Consider the following 19,873-nt stretch of genomic DNA (forward strand, 5'->3'; position numbering starts at 1 on the left):
GTGTCTGCCAGAGAGAGAGAGAGCGAGAGAGAGAGAGGTGCTGATCATAATCCAATTATCCAGACTGTGACCTCTTCTGACATACAGGACCAAAATAAATTTAGGGACTTTTTTGGGCTCCATTGCATGAACTTGAAACAACTTAATACAATGTTCTTGTCATTTAACATTACTGATTATATCAAGACTTTGGGTGGAAATATATTTTGCTAACCCCGCGAGAAGCAGTTAAGCTTCCTTGATACCGACCGATGTTAGTGACGGCTGATCTGGTGACGACTGCGAGAGAAGGGCAGTCCTCAGAGGGAATTATTCAGGTTAAAAGGAATTAATTGTGCCAGTCTGTTGTTTGTTGATGTGAGAGTCAGACAACAACGATCCTGTAAAAAAGGAGGAGAACGTCAGCAGCAGCCTGTACGCGATTCTGCCATGCTCACAAGGTTTAAAAAAATAATGAAGGCTCCTGAGCCTGCACCAGCCCAAGCTGCTCCTGTGCCGCCTTCCGCCGCTCCGCCAGCTAAGGTAAGTCTTTCACTGCCTTTGAAAACGATTTGGAGATGTAGCTCAAAACATATTTGTCTTATATTTTCATCATTACTTGACAGCAGAAAGCAGTTGTTTTCCAATGCAATGCTTCACTGAACTGCTAACATTCCAATCGATGGAGGTGACCAAGTGAATGGGCTTGATTTTGTCTTTAGCCTCCTGAAAAGAAGGCGACCACTCAACCAAAGGTGGACGCAAAGCAAGAGGAGAAACGGAAAGAGGAACCAGCCAAAGGAGAGAACAAAGAAGATGTGGAAAAGAAAAAGGAAGAACCTACGAAAGAACAGCCAAAGCCGGGTAAAAGAAGATTTGATCAAATGTGATTTTTTTTTTTTTAATTCACTTCGAATATTATGCTAGACATTAGCTACAAGGTCAATTGTGTTCATTTGTATTATTTCAGTACAATATTTCTATCATGACTACTTGACTTTTATTTAGAAACTATAATGCAGACCAAAGACATTTTATCTGTTGGTTCACCTGATGGTCGTGTTTTTTTTTTTTTTCTTCACTCAGCTCCTGTCCCAGCAGCTCCTGTAGAACCTGCCAATCCGGAGGGAGCAGGAGGGTAAATAATGCCTGTCTTCATACTTTCAAGTAATACATTTGCTGGCACAGGGATCCTGGCGTAAAACAACACGGGTTGTAAAGAAAGAAAAAAAAAAACAGAAGTTGTCAGTAAAAATGGCAACGTAAGATGGCTGCCCTCTGGCTTCAGCCAGTCCAGTCATAGTGTCAAGACTGTTCACCATGAAATGACTTCTCATCCCTTTAAGGGGAGATCAAGTAAAAAAATTAAAAAAATCTTTACAATCTGTTCTATGCGAACCCACAACACTAAACACGACATTCTAATTAATAATTTGGTTGTGGAATATGAATTAAGCAGCAAAATGCATCCATTTTTATCCCTCTCATTGGGCGGCCATTTTGTCACTTGCTGTCGATTAGAAGCGACGTCACAGTGGCTAAGGGCCAGGTAACGACCAATCACGGCTCACCTGCTTTCTGGGTTTGATCATGTGACCTTAGCGAGCTGAACCATAATTGGTTGTTACCTGAGCCTTAGGCACTGTGATGTCATTTTCAGTCTACAACAAGTGGTAAAATGGCCGCCCGCTTAGATGGATAAAAACGGGTGGATTTACCTGCTTCATTCATATTCCATAAATGCATTATTAGAACATATATTGTATTATGTTGTTTGTGCATTAGTGACTGATTATCAGCCCCATAATAGCCAGTTTTTCTTTAACACAAGATAAAATAATCTTTTGTCACCTCTGAATCTTCAATCAGTGAAGAGAATGCAGCATCGCCTCCTACGCCTCCTGTTGTCTACTCCCGTAACACCGACCAAACTCTCAGATGGTTGGTCAAATCATTGCGGGAGAGAACAGAGACGCTGAAAGAGAAAGTCAACGATCCGTATGCCAGCTCTCCTGAAATCACCCCACCTGTCAGTAAGTATGGACAAAAAACAAAAACAACACAAACGCACAGGTGGCTGCGGTGTTGTTGAACTCGCCTTTCCTCTGCCTCCGCAGCGCCCATTCTCAAGAAGGAAGATTACCACAGACTGAAGGAAGAGGAGCGACGAGCAAAAGAGGAAGCGGAGAAGAAGAAGGCGGAGGAGGCGGCCAAAAAGGCAGAGGAGAAGAAGAAGAAGGACGAGGAGAAAAGGTTGGAGGCAGAGAAAAAAGCTGAGGAGGAGAGAATTGCGCAAGAGGCCCAGAAGAAACGGAAGCTGCTGCCAGATATCAACTTCACCTGCTTCGATATCCTTTTCCGACCTATAGAAGAAAAGCTGGATGCCGTCCTGGGGCCTACCATAGACCCCTTCACAGGTAGGTGAGATCCAAATCCAGTAAGCGAACAAATAAATATGTGAAATTTGTCTCCTCAGATCGCCGTTACGTCGCTTGGTTGGCCATCGTAGCCGTGGCGTTCAACTACAACGTTTGGTTCTGCTCCGTACGCTTGGCCTTCCCCTTCCATAACGAGACGGCAAACCGATACTGGATCTTTTTTGATATGCTGAGCGACGTGGTCAACGTCCTGGACATCATGATTTGGCAGCCTCGGCTTCAGTTTGTCAAAGCCGGCGATATTATTGTGAGCGAAATTATAGTACGTTTGACGATATGAAAACACAACATCTGTAGGATTTGTATTTCTCCTGCAGAAAGACAGCGCCATGGCAAAGAAACATTATCGGAAATCACCTCGTTTTAAGGTATTAGGTGTGAGACAGCGCTTGAATCACAGAAATGTTTCTGATCTTTTCTACCCGATTCTCATTTATTTTGTCCTGCGTAGACCGACATCATTTCCGTCCTCCCCTTTGACCTTCTCTGCCTACACTTTCAATTCTCTGCCATTTACAGACTCAACCGCTTCATCAAGGTAGGCAGGCCACTGATTATTTTCTTCTACTCACTTTTATTGTACATATTTTCTATTAATTCGTTTTTGGGTCACAGGTTGAGTCATTCTTTGAATTCAGTGATCGACTTGAGAGTATCATGGCCAAAGCTTATATCTGGAGGTAAGCGCTGCTCTAATTTCAGTTTTCATTATCAATCCTTTGCGAGTATTAGGGAGACCGGGCGGGGCTAGTTGTATCACTTTTTATACTTTTATACATGTCTTGGAATCAATACATCATATATAAACAAAATGTATACCAGATGAAGTACCAAAGTATTAGGTATCATTTTTGTATTCATGTCATTTTCATACTTTGTCAGTGCAGAGTTATAAGCCATCAAATAGAGGGTGTGAACATGTGACATGTTGCCCCACCAATGGGTAAGTTGTCACACTATATGGGGTAGGATGTCACATTAGATTTTGCAACTAATAAAACAAGGACAACATTATATTTTTTCTCCTGTTTTGTTTTGGGGGGTTTTGTTTTGTTTTTACAAGCAGATCAATGTTTTCATTGATCTTGATAATTTACCATAGTCATTGGGCAAACTTTAACATAAAATATTATGAAATAGATTAAGGTCATCGCTCTTAGCCTCAAATGCCTGTTTTGTTTCCCTTAAACTGGAAATTTTAGATTAAATTGAATTTAAAAAAAGAAAGCATTTCCATTAATGGATGGATGGTTCATCGTGAAACTTAAACCAGTTCTGACATGTGGGCATATTGTCGTTGAAATTCAACAACTGGAAAGTCCATTTGTAAACAATGAAACAAAACCTAGCAGACCAGTTTCCCCACTCTTCAGACTCATCATCTGAAGACTAATTCTGGCATACATAAACAGAGTTGCCAGAGGTGCATTTTTCATTGGACCATTCTTTGCATATGTGACAACAAACCCCAAAATGACTGAGACAAGTTGCCCCAAACTACTATGTTGGCTAACTCTTGCGCTAGTTTAAAGTTAGCTTATAACAGAACAGTGACTGAGGCATGACAAGATGCCTGAATAAGTTGAATTTTTTTACTTTGGGTTGTGCAAAACAGATAACTGGCCCTCATCTCAGCTCACAGTGTGCTATTCTCTTCTCAGACAGTACACAACCTCTGACCATTTATACAAAGAAAACTAGTATTCCACTTTTTTGTTGCGCCCTCTGGTGGAGAAAATAAAATTGTAATGTGACAGGTTACCCGTGATACAACTAGCCCCGGTCTCCCCCTATTTAAAGGGGTGTCCAAATTAGTGTGCCTTATTTTTTAGTTAATTTAACGATTCTCTAACCACCATTTTTTTTTAATGCGCGATTAATGACCACCCCACCATTCCAGTCGCAACGCAGCAGACACGTCCACGTCAAATGTTTAGCAGTAATAAATGTAATAATAATGCATATATTTGTGGAGAGTGGGGTCAAGTTGTGTTTTACAGTTTTAAAAATGTGCAGAATTTCACAACTTATAATAAAGATGCTCTGAATATGAAAAGAAAAATGCACCGAGCTGTCACCAATGTCTTACAAACGCAATTATGTCATCTAGTGGCAGAAAAATGACCTCAACACAAATCAATATCACACTTGTTTTTTTTTTACAGTACAGTACAACTCCATTTTATGAATTATTATGAGATTACTGTATCAAATCCATACTTTTTTTTATCTACTTTTATGTTAACAAGAGTATGAAAACTTTAAAGGAAAAAATGATTGTACATTTAGAACAGATATAACATTTGCGATTAATCGTGAGTTAACTTTTGAATTCATGGGATTAATTACGCATTTACGATTAAAAATACTAAATGAATCGCCTGACAGCCCTAATTATTTATCTTGGCCGTTTTTCACGGTCTTTCTCTTTCCAACCAAGAGTGATTCGCACCACAGGCTACCTGCTCTTCAGCCTCCATCTCAACGCCTGCGCTTTCTACGTTGCCTCCGTATCTCAGGGCCTTGGCACCACTACGTGGGTCTACAGTGGAAACGGGACAGAGTACGTGCTCTTCATTTTCATTCATCAAAGTGTCAACTATATTGTGGCAAATAATATATTATTCGTGTACCTCTTTAATGCCATATTACTTTCTTCTATTTGTTTTCCACAGGTACATCCGATGCTACTACTTTGCAGTGCGCAGCCTGATCAACATCGGTGGACTACCCGAACCTACAACCACCTTTGAGATAGCCTTTCAGATGACCAACTTTTTCATTGGTGTCTTTGTGTTCTCCAGCCTGATTGGCCAGGTCAGGATCATCTTAACTTATTCACTGCCATTGACGGTTATAGATGTAAAAAAAATCTTTTTAACTATTTCTATTAGTTTAACATTTTTCCCACTTTTGTTAAAAAGAGTATGAATACCAAGAAAAAAAATATTGTACATTTAGAACAGATATAAAATTTGTGATTAATTGTGAGTTAACTAGTGAAGTCATGCGATTGATAACGATTAAAAAATGTAATTGCCTGACGCCCCTAATTTTTGATATATATATATTTTTTTAATTCATTCACTGCCGTTGACGGCTATAAACGTCAAAAATATCCTTTTAAATAGAGTATGAGAACCTAGAATTTTTTTATTGTACATTTGGAACAGATATCAAATTTGTGATTAATCGTGAGTTAACTAGTGAAGTCATGCGATCAATAACAATTTAAAAAATGTAATCGCCTCTTGCCCTTAATTTTTAATAAAAAAAAATTATGAATTTATGGCAGTGAATGAGTAAAATTTAGTTACATTTAATCAGTTTTCAGGGTGGTTCTGTTAGTTTTTATTAGTTTTAGTTTTTTTTTAAATGCTTAGATTCAGTTTAGTTTTAGTTAGTTTCAGTATTAGCTTTCGTTTTTTTATGTATGTATTTATTTATTTGTTTTAATGTGTGTTATTTGTGCACAATATTTATCGCATGACTTCAATAGTTAATTCACGATTAATCACAAATGTAATATCTGTTCTAAATGTACAATAAAACATTTTCTAAGTTTTCATACTTTTGTTAACAAAAGTGGAAAATATGTTAAACCAATAGAAATAGTTCAAATGAATTGTTGACGCCTATAGCCGTCAATGGCAGTGAATGAGTTAAAAATCATGAGTCAAATTTTTTGGGGTTTGCTTCTATGCAACATTTTTCTCAATCACAGATGAGAGATGTCATTGGGGCAGCAACAGCGGGTCAAACATATTTCCGGGCATCAATGGATGGCTGTGTAGCTTACATGAACACTTACGGAATTCCAAAGTTTGTCCAGAACAGAATAAGGACTTGGTACAACTACACCTGGGATTCTCAGGGAATGCTTGGTGAGTTCTCTCACAACTATATCAGAAATTGCAAATCGAGTGACCAAAAATAAAAAAAAGTGATTACCTTCAGATGAGTCCGAGCTGCTGGATAAGATGCCGCTAGTGATGAGAACTGCCATTGCCGTGGACATCAACCTGGCTACCTTCCAGAAGATTGCTCTCTTTCAGGTGACTCCGCTTTAACTCAACAGACGGAGGCTTTTACCGCTATCATTTAGCCTTGTCAAACTTTTGGAGTTGGAAACGGATGTTTCTTCCAGGGCTGTGACCAGCAGATGTTGGTGGACATGCTACTGAGGCTCAAATCGATTATTTTTCTTCCTGGAGATTTTGTGGTGAAGAAAGTAAGTACCGGTACATTTACTTAGTACTCGGCAAGTACGCTCTCTAAACACATCTTGTGCTCTTGCTGCAGGGTGACATCGGTAAAGAGATGTACATCATCAAGAGCGGAGCAGTGCAGGTGGTGGGAGGACCTGACAACAGTATTGTCTTTGTCACACTTAAGGGTGGATGTGTGTTTGGAGAGATCAGGTTAGTGAGCATGGGTTACAGTGGCTACTTATCTTTAAAAAAAATATATATATATATATATATATATTTTTACAGTACTGTAAATGGAAAAAACAAATGGGGGAAAAAAACATGATCAATGAAAAACACAACAAAAAAACACTACTATAAATGTAAATGAAAATAAACAAAAACAAATGTTAAATGAACAAAAAAACATACATTAAACGGAAAAATGGGTTAAACGAAAAAGCATATTGAATAAATGGAAAACACATACTGTAAACGAAATAATAAAAAGCTAAACAAAAAACAGTTTAATGAAAAATACAATAAATGAAAAACTTGTAATATACTGTAAACAGAAAAATTGGATAAATGACAAAGCATATATAATAACAAAAAAAAACACTAAATGAAAATGTGTATAATAAACAAAAAACATAAATGAAAAAAAAACACTGTAAATGGCAAAACTTAAAACGAACATAAAACAAACAAAAAAACACTTAAAAAAATATAAATTATAACCATATATGTATAGTAAACAAAACAACATACTGTAGATGAAAAAAACAAAAAACATCAACCTCTACTTCCGCAGATTTCCCTTATTGCGGGTTTTTGGAATGTAACCCCCACAATAAATCCGGAACATCGTACTTAAAAAAAAATTGTGAAAAATAATACATTTATTGAAATTGCAACAACATATTTAAACCATTTAAATTTGTATTATAATTCTTGACCCTTGGGGTATTTTGACAAAAGCATGTCACAGAAATGTTATAAGGCACCTCATGGAAACTAGATTCATTATTTATTGATACTATTAATCTGCTCAATGTTTTATTCAAGTACAGAAATAAAGTACAAAAAATTCAGACACAGTGTACCAAAAGTATATGTGATGTCTCGTTTTTGTTCTGACTTCTCTCTGTATAAGTTTGCTGCAGTCTGCCAAAGATGGAGGGAACAGACGGACAGCAAACGTCAAAGCGTACGGCTTTGCTAATCTCTTTGTTTTGGAGAAGAAGGATTTGTTTGATATCCTGGTGCACTACCCAGAGTCTCAGAAGGTTCTGGCTAGGAAGGGAAGGTGAGTCATGCCTGAATTGCCCAAGAGTCATTATACATGCAGCTTTTGTTAGAACTGTTCTTGTGTTGCTGATTATAAGGATGCAAATGTGTACATTTATATTTATTTTTGTGTACATTTGTCCTAAGGAAACTGACCAAGGCTAAACCTCCTCCAGCTGCTAAAGATGAGGAAAAGCCAAAAGGTCTTGCTTTCTTTGGCCCAAAACCGCCAACACCCAAGTTAATTAGAGCGTTTGCCAACCTAAGCAAACTAACGGTAACATCACTTTTTTAAAAACTTTTTGTTGTCTGTTGTGTTTTTATAAATTGGTACTTGTTAATGAAGATGTTAGTAAGGTTGTTAAATCAATGACATGGGAGCAAAAGTGCAGATGTGCTTCATGAGTAATTTGTGTTTTCCTCTTCACAGAAACAAAAATCTGCAGCCTGATCCATTGTGGACTCTGGTTTCAACTGAAAATGACGATTTTTTTTTTAACAACTATTTTGTGAATTGTGCTTGAATCGGTCTATAAGATAAATGTGAATGTGTATTTTTAAACGTGTATGATTGACACGTTGGAATCAATGTGCAGAAATGTTATAATGTGCAAGTAGAGTATCAAGCAAAAGTACAAAAATCAGAGACTGGAAAGGTTTGTTTTTGTATCACTTTTTGCAAATAAACATCCGATCAGCATATATGCATCACACATATTGCAAAAATGCCCACAGTATAGCGCTGAAGAAACAGCATGTTTAAAAAAAACAAAAAAACATAGCATTAGCAGCTAGCGCATTGCTGAAGACTTGATTTTCAATCTCCCATTGTGTTGCATCGATGGCTTTATTCTTTAAAAATGTTCTGCAGTCTGCCCTCTAATTGTGCAGCTTCCAGTAGATAATCTGTCTGTCCTCTCCGCCTGTGACCACTGTGGCACACAGCTCATTCATCCACATGGCCGTGACCGCACCTGAGCACACACGACAGACACACACACACACACACACACACACCCCCACACACACACACTATATATCACCATTTCTTTTACTCCACCATGTCACTAGTATAACACGCATGCTAGATCGAGATGCACCTGAATGTGCCGAGATCCTTGACGTGACCGTGTTACTCATCAAGTCCCACAGCAGGAGGTCACCTGACTGTCCCCCGCACAGCACAGAGTTTCCGTCCCAGCAGAAACACCTGATGCAACCCAAATGAGGAGGACTTTAATTTGAGAGATTTCTTATTTTAAAGAGCCTTTTTTTGTTGTTGCTCAGCAGACAGTAATACATTACCTGAGCTCCTCGTCTGACCTCACAGACGAGGTCACCATTCCCGTCTGGACGTCAGTGACCTTCATGAAGGAGTCAGCGCCGATGCTGAGGACATGTCGACTGTCTAAATAGAAGGGGGGAAAACAAAAACATGAGTGCATGTCAAATTAGACTTTAAGTTCCCGACTTCACTTTTATCTGCTAATCATTTTTGTTCTAGACCAATGGTGTCCAAACTACAGTCTGAATTTTTGATACAGCTCTGGTATTGGCACTCATTAAAATTGTGAAGGTCATCTCATCTGATGAACATGCATAATCAATGCACTGATTTTTTTTTAGTGGGGAGGGGGGTGAATCTATCCGTTATTCGCTGAAAAACACTGGTAGTACTTTGGCGCCATCTGGTGTCATTTTGGTTTCAAGGAACTACTTTGAAGAATAGGTTTTTTTGTAGAATATGCAGGAAATAAACCTTTTCAGAGGTGGTGGTAATGACTCCTTTCCATAATAATAACCCAACTGACCCGGACTGAAAGACACGCAGTGGACAGTGGCAGCGTGGCAGTCGACTTGCTGCAGGGTCCCGTAGGTGTCTGTGTCCCAGATGGTGACGGCGCCGTCTTTACATCCTGACACCAGCAGAGTCCCCGAAGTATTCAGTCCAATAGCGTTCACCTGAATTTTAGGCAACAAAAGCCACTAGTAATATCACAGCAGGAATGCAATGCTTTTTTTTTAATGCCTTTATTATCTATCTATCTATCCAACTTTCCAGCAATCCATCCGGCCAGCTAGCTATTTGGCCTAGCTAGCTTTATCTATCTGGACTAGCTAGCTAGCTAGCTGTTTGGCCTAGCTAGTGTTGAGAGTGTTGAGTGGTGGTACCGCCCTTCTAGATAGTATAAGAATATTGTAATTGTCAGCAATCTTGGCACTTGTGATGAGAAGCAGCCATTTGTCTGTCATTCATGAGTGTCCGGAATATTCTGTAAAATAAATCCTTCGAAGGACATAATCACCGATCTCCAGTCTGTATTCAGAAAATCAACATTCTCTCTACCCGGAACAAAACGAACACGCGGAAGACAAAGATGGTCATTCCAACACTAGCTAGCTAGCTAGCTAGCTAGCTCGATCTACCTGGCCTTGCTAGCTAGCTAGCTAGCTCGATCTACCTGGCCTTGCTAGCTAGCTAGCTAGCTCTATCTATTTTGGCCTAGCTAGCAAGCTCTATCTATCTATCTGTCTAGCTCTATCTATCCATCCATCCTTAATGCCAACTCACCCCAGAATCATGTTCCAACTCAGCCAGCAGCTCAAATTGTGATCTCTTGTGACCGCACAAAACCTCAGGATCACAGTGCCACACCTGAAATGTGACAAACAATCTTCACTGTTCTCACCTCTCTGGTAAGTGAAATCCTTTGGCGTTATCAATCTCGCACCTTGACGGTAGAATCCCAAGACGCTGTGTAGAGCTTGTCATTGGACCAAAGCACTTTACTGACAGCGTCGTCGTGACCCATCAGCGTGTCCTGTCGCCTCCCGTACGGGATGGAATAGAAATACCTAAAGGAAAGCAAACAGCAGGTAAGCAGAAGACACAAAACTGAATGTAGATAAACTGGACCGGACTTCCTGTGTTATACGTACACATTATTGTCCCACGAGGAACACACCGCAATTTGACCATCTGCCAGCATCAAGCATGACGACAAAGGCTGAAAGACAATTGAGAGGCTTAGGCTGGATCTTCCAATTCCAATTTAATGCTAGTCGATTTCAATCTACCATATTGGAGAAAGACATGCTCCTCTGAAAGTCCTTCAATTCTTTGGAGAACATCTTAAGCGTTGAGTCTGAAACACAATAGAACAAAAATCCACATAAGCGTGACAGACATATTGAGAAATGTTACTTGTTACCTTGAGATGTGCTGAAAACAGAAGCTCCATCTCGTGTCACAGTGATGGCCGTCACCGCCCTGTGCATTTATGACAATGTCACTAACATGAATCACTGATAAATTACTGCCAGTATTTATGCAGTGTTGTGGACTGGCGTACTCTTTATGGATCTTGTGTCTGGAGGCTGGCGTCAGACGGCTCATGTTTGACCACGCCAGCTTCCGGCTCTCTTCTGTTAAGTCCTCGAAGGAGGAGGAGTCCTCATGCAGAGAGCCTGGGAAGCACACACACACACACAACATTCACATTGAATAATTGGCAACATCAAATGTGCTGGACGTGCTTTAAAAGGAAAAGTGTTCAATGATGGCTGGCTGAGAAGTGAACTCCAACCTGGGGTCAGTTCGCTGATGGGGGACGTGAGGCTGGAGCTCCTGGTGATGTTCTGCGACCTTGCCGTGATCCTCTGAGGATGAGGAGTGGTGAAGAGTTGCGTGGGAGTCTGACCAAACTCCAGTATTTGTATCAGCATGGCCACCCTCTGGTTAGGGTCCTCGATACTTCATAAACACACAAGGTGGTGGTGCAAGGACAAGTTCATTTTCGTACTGTACAGCGCTTCACTTTTTCCCCACATGTTGTTGTTACAAAACCAGGGTTGTAATAACTTTTACATTTTTAGTTATAGTTAAGTTATATATATATACACACATATAGACATACACACACACACACACAATGATGGACACTTTGTTTCTTACCTGTCACAGTCAACGCCACCTTCATAGGTCAACGGGTGAAAGACTGCGGGAAGATGACATCACATTTCAATTCCCCCCCCCCCCAATATTTTATTTATGATTTTTAAGATTTCCAAAACAAAAACAAAAACACGGAATGCAAATAACAAACAATAATTCAAAAATGTAAAAAAAGAAAGAACAACAGACAATAATAAATACATAAAACATGCAGAATATAAAAAAAAATCTGGATTCAATAAAGATGATTTATTTTACCGTTATGGGCCTGGACCGCTTCACTTCCTCTCTGCTTGTAACCAAACACCAAATCGATCCACTCGTGCAGGTGCTCCGACACATACTGACTCTCCAGCGCCATCTTGTGCTTCTGCAGAAGATCCTGAGCATCTGGAGTGGAGACAGCAGAGATATCATTCGTAGTCCTTCTCAAACTCATATTATCAGGCATCTCAAATGTCTTAAATGCACCACACGGATTGATGATTCAGCACCTATAATCAAGAACACAAAAGCACGTGTCTAAATAAGTCAACAAAATGGAGGACAAGACTTTCGGGTGCATGTCATCACATGTCAAAAGGAAGTTACCTGAGGCCCAGGGTGGGAGAAGAACATTGTCGACAAAGCTTCCGTTCTGCCGTCGGCCCAGCTCAAGACGCAGGTTGTTTTCCAAGAAGCTAGCATCGTCCCCATAAAACTCCGGAATTAACTGAGGGATAAAAGACAAAAATTATTACAACCGTCAATTGAAGCACAAATGATCTGCCAGTCAATAAACTATGTTCTACAAAATTAGTTTGATGCGCCAAATTAGTCTGTCCTTGAAATAAAAACATTCAGAAAAACAATATCAGCAAGTTATACATCATTAACATTTGACTAAAGGCAATGTTCAAAACGAAAGAGAAATAATGCACCTCTTTAAAGTCTGTCGCCCCCTCTAAACAGTTTTTCCATGTTTCACCAATGCTGTAAAAAAACAAAATGCATAGTTTCATAGCAGCAATACAAATATGCTGACATTGAGAGACGACATGATACTGTGTTTATTTTCCTTTCAAATAGTTTCCACTAGTGTCACACACAAAAGGTTGAATTGCTGCAATGAGCCTTACATTTAATGAAGCAAAAAAAAAAAAAAAGGATTCAAGTCAAGGAATGACTCGAATGAATAATTTACCTGTTAAACATGCGATCGGCATGGTCAAAGCGGCCATTTTGCAGACACAACATGTGTTCAGGGGCTGTGGGGAATGGGACCAAAACATACAATAAACCATATCCTGAGGTTTTATATGCAAGGTGAGGCGCGTGACTTACCCACTCTGACCAGGTAGAAAAGGACGTAGCCGGGAGACGAGTAGTGGCTGCCGTACATGAAGCGAGGCTCGGGCATGCCTCTGAAGCGACACTGAGAAACACAGCTTGGATCACGACTGACTTCAGCTAAATTTGATCACATTAAAAGCTGCTTATTTTGAACTGAAAATGATAACCACAATGATAAAAACGTTCTGAAATAAATGGTTCATCATCTTTTACAGTTAGATCTGATTATATTCTGCACGGGGAGTGGATCTCACCAACAGCCGGTCCAAGCGCTCTTTGTTTAACGCTCCAACAGGTTTGCTGAGGTCCCTGAATGAGGCCGTATTTGTCATATCTAAAAGACATACCGGTAAGGTAAGATAGCAATTAATTGTGCACATAATATGTCTTAACATGTACACTGGACCTCATTAGATTGTGCAGTAAAGTGAGCAAATTAGTGAAGAGCTACAGTATTTTGTAGCCGTGTCAAACATACGGCCCTGACAATCTGTCAGGGTGAATTGTGATTGGATTTCACTACCAAAAAAAAAAAATGGTTTCATTGGATTTAATTGTTTTCTTGCAATGACATAAAGAAACTTGTAACATTAGACCAGTGGTGTCCAAACTACGGACCGGGAGCCATTTTCGACCCGCCATCCATTTTTAGGTGGCCCACGACAAATACTAAAAATGGCATTTGACACAGTTAAAATAAAAGTACAAAGGGGGGGGGGGGTCATTAGAAATAGGTGCCACTATTACAAATAAATTGGTTTATAAACTTTATATACTTTTTTTTTTCTAGATATGCAAAACCACAAATATAATATTTGTAAAAAATTAGGTGGCCCTTGCGTCCTGATTTTCTATTTGTGGCCCTCAAACGAAAAATTTGGGACACCCCTGCAGTAGACGTTAATTCATTCACTCCCAGCCATTTTCTTTGAAGCAACCCCCTTCATTCCCGGCTGTTTTACTGGATTTTGACGGATTTAGCAAGGCCCACAGAATATTCTGTTCGATTGCTATAAAAACATGGAACCTAGCAAAAGAAGAAGAAAAAAAAGAAGAAGTATATTTCAATTTTTTCGTTTCCGTTTTTGCAGCAATTATAAATGTATGTTGATTGCCGTGTTGTATGCCTCCGCCGTCAACCCACCCAGTTGTGTACTCGTGTAGTCGGCAATGACCCAAGGGAAGACGGGGTACTGGGAGAGGTCGTTGCAGCTGCGGTCTGCCAGGTTGTTGAGGTGGAGGAGATACTGATAGTTACTCAGGTGGCCGCGCTGCCACTGCAGCATATAACTCTCTGCTGTGTGCTCTATCATGTGGTTTTCTGGAAGAAAAAAAGGAAACACAGCACTCAATGATTGTAGATGATATATACATTGTTATAATAATTTAGAACAAATCTGAATGTTACTCAATTCAATCGACTTGTGTCCAGTAAGAGGATTGTGATAACATAAGAGGATTTTTATTTTTTTTATACCATAAGAGGTTTTTTTTTATACCCTAAGAGGATTTTTTTTTTTTTTGTATACCACAAGAATTTTTTTTAAAATTGTTTTAATTTAGAACAAATCTGAATATTACACAATTCAATCGACTTGTGTCCAGTAAGAGGATCGTAATACCATAAGAGGATTTTTTTGTAATTTATTTTATTTATACAATAAGAGGATTTTTTTTTATAACATAAGGATTTTTTTTTTAAACAAAAAAAAATATTTTATCCCTTTAAAGGATTTTTATTTTTGTGTATCACAAGAGGATTTTTTAAAATGTTTTATTTTTTTTTATACCATAAGAGGATTGTTTTTAAATTTATACCATAAGAGGATTTTTTTTTTCAAATTTAATTAAATTTGTATTTTATACCATAAGAGGATTTTTTAAATGTATTTTTATTTTTTTATACCCCAAGAGGCCCATTTATTATTATTATTCTTAATACCATAAGAGGATTTATTCATAGCATCGCATTTACTCACCCAGGAATGTGGCAATGAAGTAATAAATTTCATCTCTGTCTGCCGCGTTGTAAAACTTGAGATAGATGTCAGAGCAGAAATCGTTCTCAGAACAGAACACTTCCAGCCCCTGCAAGTGACAATAGACACATTCATGTAAATATTCTGTACAGGAGTGCTTGAACCCAGCGCACTCACCAGCGGCCTGAGACCATGTCTTCTTTTGTAGATCCGCCTGACTTGATGCAGTTTGATCCGAATGACCTGCTCCTGAAGTGAGAGAGAAATGACATCATTCTTGAGCTGCACTGCACTGCAGCCCGCATGACCTCAGACTACAAGTAGACACACTTTTTTAGCATATCAGACAGCTCACCGGATATCCATTGAGTGGCTGAAAGTAGAGATTCTCATTTGTAATGCAGACGTGGCCGGGATTGGACACCAGAGGTAGAACCATCTCCACCGCACACTCCATGTGAGGCTTCTCGGCAACACTCTGAAAGCTTTACAAACAAATGGATCAGACACTCATTTGCATGTTTTTTTTTAACACAAAACACAAATCTCAATACTACATACCAGTACTTGTCAAAGGATGTTCTTGCCAGTCTGGATTGAAGATTGGCTGTAATCTGGAAAATAAATGCACACGAAGAAATGTGTCATTGGACGATGTGATGACTACTGTTAAACCGACATGAGCGCGCATGAAGTCACCATGGCAGTCTGGTCACCAAGCTTCTCCAGACAGGATGCTCTATGCAGCTGGGAAATAAGAAAAAGAAAAAAAATCATCAATATTAACTCATTCACTGCCATTGATGGCTATAGACGTAAAAAAATAATTTAAACGATTTCTAGTAATGGTAACAAGAGTATGAAAAACTAGATTTTTTAAATTTCATTTTACATTTAGAACAGATATAAAATATATGATTAATCGTGAGTTAACAATTGAAGTCATGCGATTAATTAAATTTTATTTAAAAAATTAGGGGCATCAGGTGATTAAAAATTCTAATTGTAATTAATTGCATGACTTCACTAGTTAACTCACGATTAATCACAAATTTTATATCTGTTCTAAATGTACAATAAAAAAAATTCATACTCTTGTTAACAAAAGTAGAAAAAAAATGTTAAACTAATAGAAATAGTTCTAATAAATTTTTGACGTCTATAGCCGTCAATGGCAGTTAATGAGTTAATATGAGCATGTGGCAGCGATAGCAGGTAACTATTCCACAATGTCCTACATACTTGATGTAAAGTCTGAACGACATCCTCTGTTTTACGCCACACTTCCAGCTGAAAGTTCACAGTCTTCGTTCCCTTTCAATAAAGCAAGTGAGTTTGGTTACTAAGAGAAAATTCAACACTTTTACAGTATGACGGATATAAGGCGTGTGCTTGCTTTGATGGATTAGGACAATATGCAAGAACTGTATCAAAATCAGAGTTGACAAAGGTAATAATGCAAACTGAAAGGGGAAAAAATTACAAACATGTGTCAGTATGAACTACAATAACCAAACATAATGTTAAATCAATATTGCCATCAATTAAAATTGCTCACTATCAACTTTGTAAAGACAGATAAAAAAAAAATCTATACAACTCTTGTATATGCAAGGTTGTAAAAAAATAAAAAATACAAATAAAAAATATTTAAAAAATAGCCAACAGCGTGTTCACACCAGACTTACCCTCTCGTTCCTGTAAGGTGAAATGATGCAGTTTTCTTTTATGTAAATAACCTGCAACAAAAAGAAGAAAAATAGTCAAGTTAGGCACGAAGGAAAAAAAACAAAGTCCAAATTTATTGTGCCGTGGAAATTCATACATCTTGAGAGATAACCTTACCTGTTCACACTGAATTGAAATGGAGGACGGTTTGGGTCTGTAAAGGGAAAATAAATATAATCAACAACATTTATGATGACAAATGCGAACTAAACAGAGAAATGAGACATACATGTAACACATACTTACTCATTGAATGGGTTGGTCTCTTTTTTCACAAACTCAATCTTCTTACAGTCCCGTAGCGGAATCTGCAGGCAAAAGCAAATTGTGCATATAATCTCATTAATTGTATGTACAGTATGTACACTACTGCAAGGAAAAATAATACATATTCGTGGGAGATAGGGACCGTGCTGGCCCACGTATAGCGAATATACATTAAAAAAAAAGAAAAAGAGAAGAAAAAAAAGAGAGCGCAATGCTGATGACATGTCGAATCGGTAAGATTACCGAATGAACAATACTGAGCTTTCTCTAAAAAAATAAATAATATTTTATATATATATATATATATATATATATATATATATATATATATATATATATATATATATATATATATATATATATATATATTAAACAGATGTTTATCTACTGTCAAAGGCAAGATATTTAATTTAAAAACAAACCTTTAAAATTGGCTCTGTAAAATCTTCTGGGTCAAAAATGATGGATCTGGAACAGACCTTGAATGAGCCTCGGATTTTTCTGGTAGGGAAATAGTTGACACATTTTAGTTTTATACACTGAAAAAGACAGCAAAAAGCATAATGCAAAAAACAAAAACATTAATTATGAATGAGGACGTCTCATTTAGACTTCTAAAGATTTGTGTGTTTGTGTGTCCTTTTTTTCTATCATTTCTTCATTTCATTCTGCTCCTCACTTTCTATACGACATCTTACACAACTTCTCCCTTTTCTGTACACCGTATGTATCTGCCAAGTGGCATACTTTGTGTTTGGCAGTAAAAGTTCATCATATACTGTAGATATCAGATTTGACTTGGATTATGTTTGAACAGCTGCTTTGCCGGATTAAAACAATATAATGTAACGGCACCAAATGGCACCAGTGCTAGTGATAGCATAGTTACCTCTTCTTAGCTGAGCTTCTTGTCACATTGTATGCAGTGTGCTGTTCAAAATAATACTCTTCCAAATCCAACAACAAGAGAGAAAATCTAGAAAAGGAAAAAGAATTATTTTTTTTCAGGTTTCGAGCAAAACGTTTAATGATCTTACTGTCAATGAGTCATCTTTTGTACATTCTACAGTTTCACCACTCCGCTTCGCCAGAACATGCATGGTCAGGATAATTACAGCAATTAAATATCAATCGTTGTATTCACTGCCGAAAGGTTAGTGGCCTGTCATACTGGATGTTCAGGTTTGATAGCTTTAAACCTTTACTCTAAAGTTCAATGAAACATTGACGCAACTTTAACCGAAACGTTTTCTTAGTTGAGTCAAGCAATTTTTTTCCCCCGTTATGACCTCCTGTGTCAGGAAACAAATGATTCCATTCATTTATTATGCATTCGCACGGGATATTGTCGCAATTGTTAAAAAAAAACCTGGGTCTTTAATTTAGCTTTAAAACTATTAGCCTGGCAAGCCACACCCATTTTGTGACAGGCTGCTCCCTTCAGATCGCAGATTGAATAGACAATTGCCATTTATTGAATGCAATTTTAAAGGCAGATGCTATATTTGGATATGTACTGTACTTTCATTAAAGAGTTCGAATATTCTTTTTTGGGGGCTGGGGGTGGTGGTGGTGGGTTGGGGGGGGGGGGGGTAATGCATCAAAAGTACTAGTGGTATCAGTGACTAATCGAGAGATGAGAACTCGTGCTGTTATCAGTCTGATAAAAAGTGGTACCGAAAATCCCTAGCAAAAATATTCACATGGAATGTAGGAAGTAGCAGGTTTTTTCGGGGGGGGGGGGGGGGGGTGTACTTAGTACGTTGTACACATACATCTTGCTTTTTTTTGGGGGGGGACTAAATGTTTGATTAAGACATTTTTATGTTGAAACGTATCCTTGTTAAACCGGTATTTAATTTACGGTAGGCGCCTCCGGGGATCAAATACATTTCACAATCTAATAATGCCACCCAAAGTGCTTGATCCAAGAGGGAATATTCTTTCTTTTGTTTTGAATTCATTTTTGTGTTTGTAGCAATGGTGTAGAACTGCATTGCCTCGTTATGCTGTATTGCAATAATGTTCTGCCAGAATAAACCTGCCATTTCAATTTATATTACAACAAAATTCATTCATCGTTGCATGGCTACATTACATAGACCAGGTGTATGTTGCCCTAGTGTCAACATCCTGTAGCAAAGTAAAGACTCGTGCTAGTCCATGCTTGTCATAGCAAACACTACATTTCCCACAATGCCCCACTGTCTTCTTCCAAAAAAACACTCCAGTCTATTTTCCACATTTGCGCTCCTGCATACACGTTCATGTTAGCGCCATAAGAAGGTTCAGCATCTCTCATTAGCTAATTGGCCCGGTATGACTTTGTTCTAATGGCAATTGATACGCACATTCGAAAAGCCCACTCACATACTGCAGCACACACAGTGACACGCCGCGACGCTAAAACAGCAGGACTACCGACCTTTCCTTAGTTCGCTCTTTAGTCTTCAAAAAGGCCATGACTGCCCACCATCCTTGTGTGGGGTCCAAAGCAGCTGGGTCACACGCCTGTCAACAGGGAAACTTCCTCCACACCACGTGACCCTACATATACGATCTGTGGCTAATACAGAGCATCCAATCGCATACTATTTCGATTTTTTTTTTAAGCAATAAAGCCAAAGAAGTACATGGACAATAAAATATGCAACATAATTATATTGTTTTACAATTAGGTGCCACAGCGGTGACAGCAATTCAACCGCGCAGTAT

At 38.5% G+C, this 19,873-nt stretch overlaps 2 protein-coding genes across 5 annotated transcripts; one reads left to right on the top strand and one right to left on the bottom strand.

Annotated features, from left to right (window-relative positions):
- The first annotated feature begins 86 nt into the window (after window positions 1-86).
- On the top strand, window positions 87-9,669 carry LOC147155683 (cyclic nucleotide-gated channel beta-3-like). Of its 2 annotated transcripts, XM_086066033.1 has the most exons (18): window positions 88-522; window positions 702-843; window positions 1,066-1,117; window positions 1,849-2,012; window positions 2,097-2,396; window positions 2,456-2,664; window positions 2,735-2,785; window positions 2,869-2,955; window positions 3,033-3,097; window positions 4,858-4,980; window positions 5,093-5,234; window positions 6,142-6,301; window positions 6,375-6,472; window positions 6,565-6,648; window positions 6,720-6,838; window positions 7,764-7,916; window positions 8,045-8,174; window positions 8,328-9,669. In XM_086066033.1, exons 1-18 carry the CDS (start codon window positions 430-432, stop codon window positions 8,346-8,348), a joined length of 2,193 nt encoding a protein of 730 aa, XP_085922159.1. In that variant the 5' UTR covers window positions 88-429; the 3' UTR covers window positions 8,349-9,669. The 2 variants fall into 2 exon arrangements, with proteins under 2 accessions (XP_085922160.1, XP_085922159.1); XM_086066034.1 differs by lacking the exons at window positions 8,045-8,174; window positions 8,328-9,669 and having other exon boundaries at window positions 87-522; window positions 6,720-6,871; window positions 6,907-7,910.
- Window positions 7,183-19,705, bottom strand: nsmaf (neutral sphingomyelinase (N-SMase) activation associated factor). 3 transcript variants are annotated; one of them, XM_086066031.1, is made up of 31 exons: window positions 19,584-19,705; window positions 18,048-18,134; window positions 17,581-17,659; window positions 17,138-17,199; window positions 17,009-17,045; window positions 16,852-16,902; window positions 16,406-16,477; window positions 15,863-15,910; window positions 15,725-15,777; window positions 15,519-15,648; window positions 15,341-15,412; window positions 15,164-15,272; window positions 14,329-14,505; window positions 13,439-13,518; window positions 13,176-13,266; window positions 13,036-13,099; window positions 12,773-12,824; window positions 12,444-12,564; window positions 12,111-12,242; window positions 11,853-11,871; window positions 11,485-11,651; window positions 11,251-11,365; window positions 11,110-11,168; window positions 10,976-11,043; window positions 10,838-10,905; window positions 10,630-10,753; window positions 10,470-10,553; window positions 9,709-9,859; window positions 9,203-9,305; window positions 8,998-9,107; window positions 7,183-8,871 (listed from the first exon to the last, which is right to left on the bottom strand). In XM_086066031.1, the coding sequence occupies exons 1-31, from the start codon at window positions 19,619-19,621 to the stop codon at window positions 8,777-8,779; spliced, it is 2,718 nt and encodes a 905-aa protein (XP_085922157.1). In that variant the 5' UTR covers window positions 19,622-19,705; the 3' UTR covers window positions 7,183-8,776. The 3 variants fall into 3 exon arrangements, with proteins under 3 accessions (XP_085922157.1, XP_085922158.1, XP_085922156.1); XM_086066030.1 differs by having other exon boundaries at window positions 7,185-8,871; window positions 11,853-11,895; XM_086066032.1 differs by lacking the exon at window positions 18,048-18,134 and having other exon boundaries at window positions 11,853-11,895; window positions 19,584-19,689.
- Between the last annotated feature and the right edge of the window lie 168 nt (window positions 19,706-19,873).

Source organism: Leptonotus elevatus, chromosome 21 (genome assembly GCF_054856555.1).
Source record: "Leptonotus elevatus isolate MCC_2025b chromosome 21, RoL_Lele_1.0, whole genome shotgun sequence".
In the NCBI taxonomy this organism is placed as follows: Eukaryota; Metazoa; Chordata; class Actinopteri; order Syngnathiformes; family Syngnathidae; genus Leptonotus; species Leptonotus elevatus.

Excerpts from the sequence above, each read along its gene's own strand:
- LOC147155683 (XM_086066033.1), top strand. The coding sequence starts at position 430 with ATGCTCACAAGGTTTAAAAAAATAATGAAGGCTCCTGAGCCTGCACCA. Across the intron at positions 844-1,065 it reads GAAAGAACAGCCAAAGCCGG|CTCCTGTCCCAGCAGCTCCT; the intron begins GTAAAAGAAGAT and ends TTCTTCACTCAG. Across the intron at positions 7,917-8,044 it reads GTTCTGGCTAGGAAGGGAAG|GAAACTGACCAAGGCTAAAC; the intron begins GTGAGTCATGCC and ends ATTTGTCCTAAG.
- nsmaf (XM_086066030.1), bottom strand. The coding sequence starts at position 19,621 with ATGGCCTTTTTGAAGACTAAAGAGCGAACTAAGGAAAG. Across the intron at positions 18,135-19,583 it reads AAAGAGCGAACTAAGGAAAG|ATTTTCTCTCTTGTTGTTGG; the intron begins GTCGGTAGTCCT and ends TTCCTTTTCTAG. Across the intron at positions 16,903-17,008 it reads TTTCAATTCAGTGTGAACAG|GTTATTTACATAAAAGAAAA; the intron begins GTAAGGTTATCT and ends TTTTTGTTGCAG.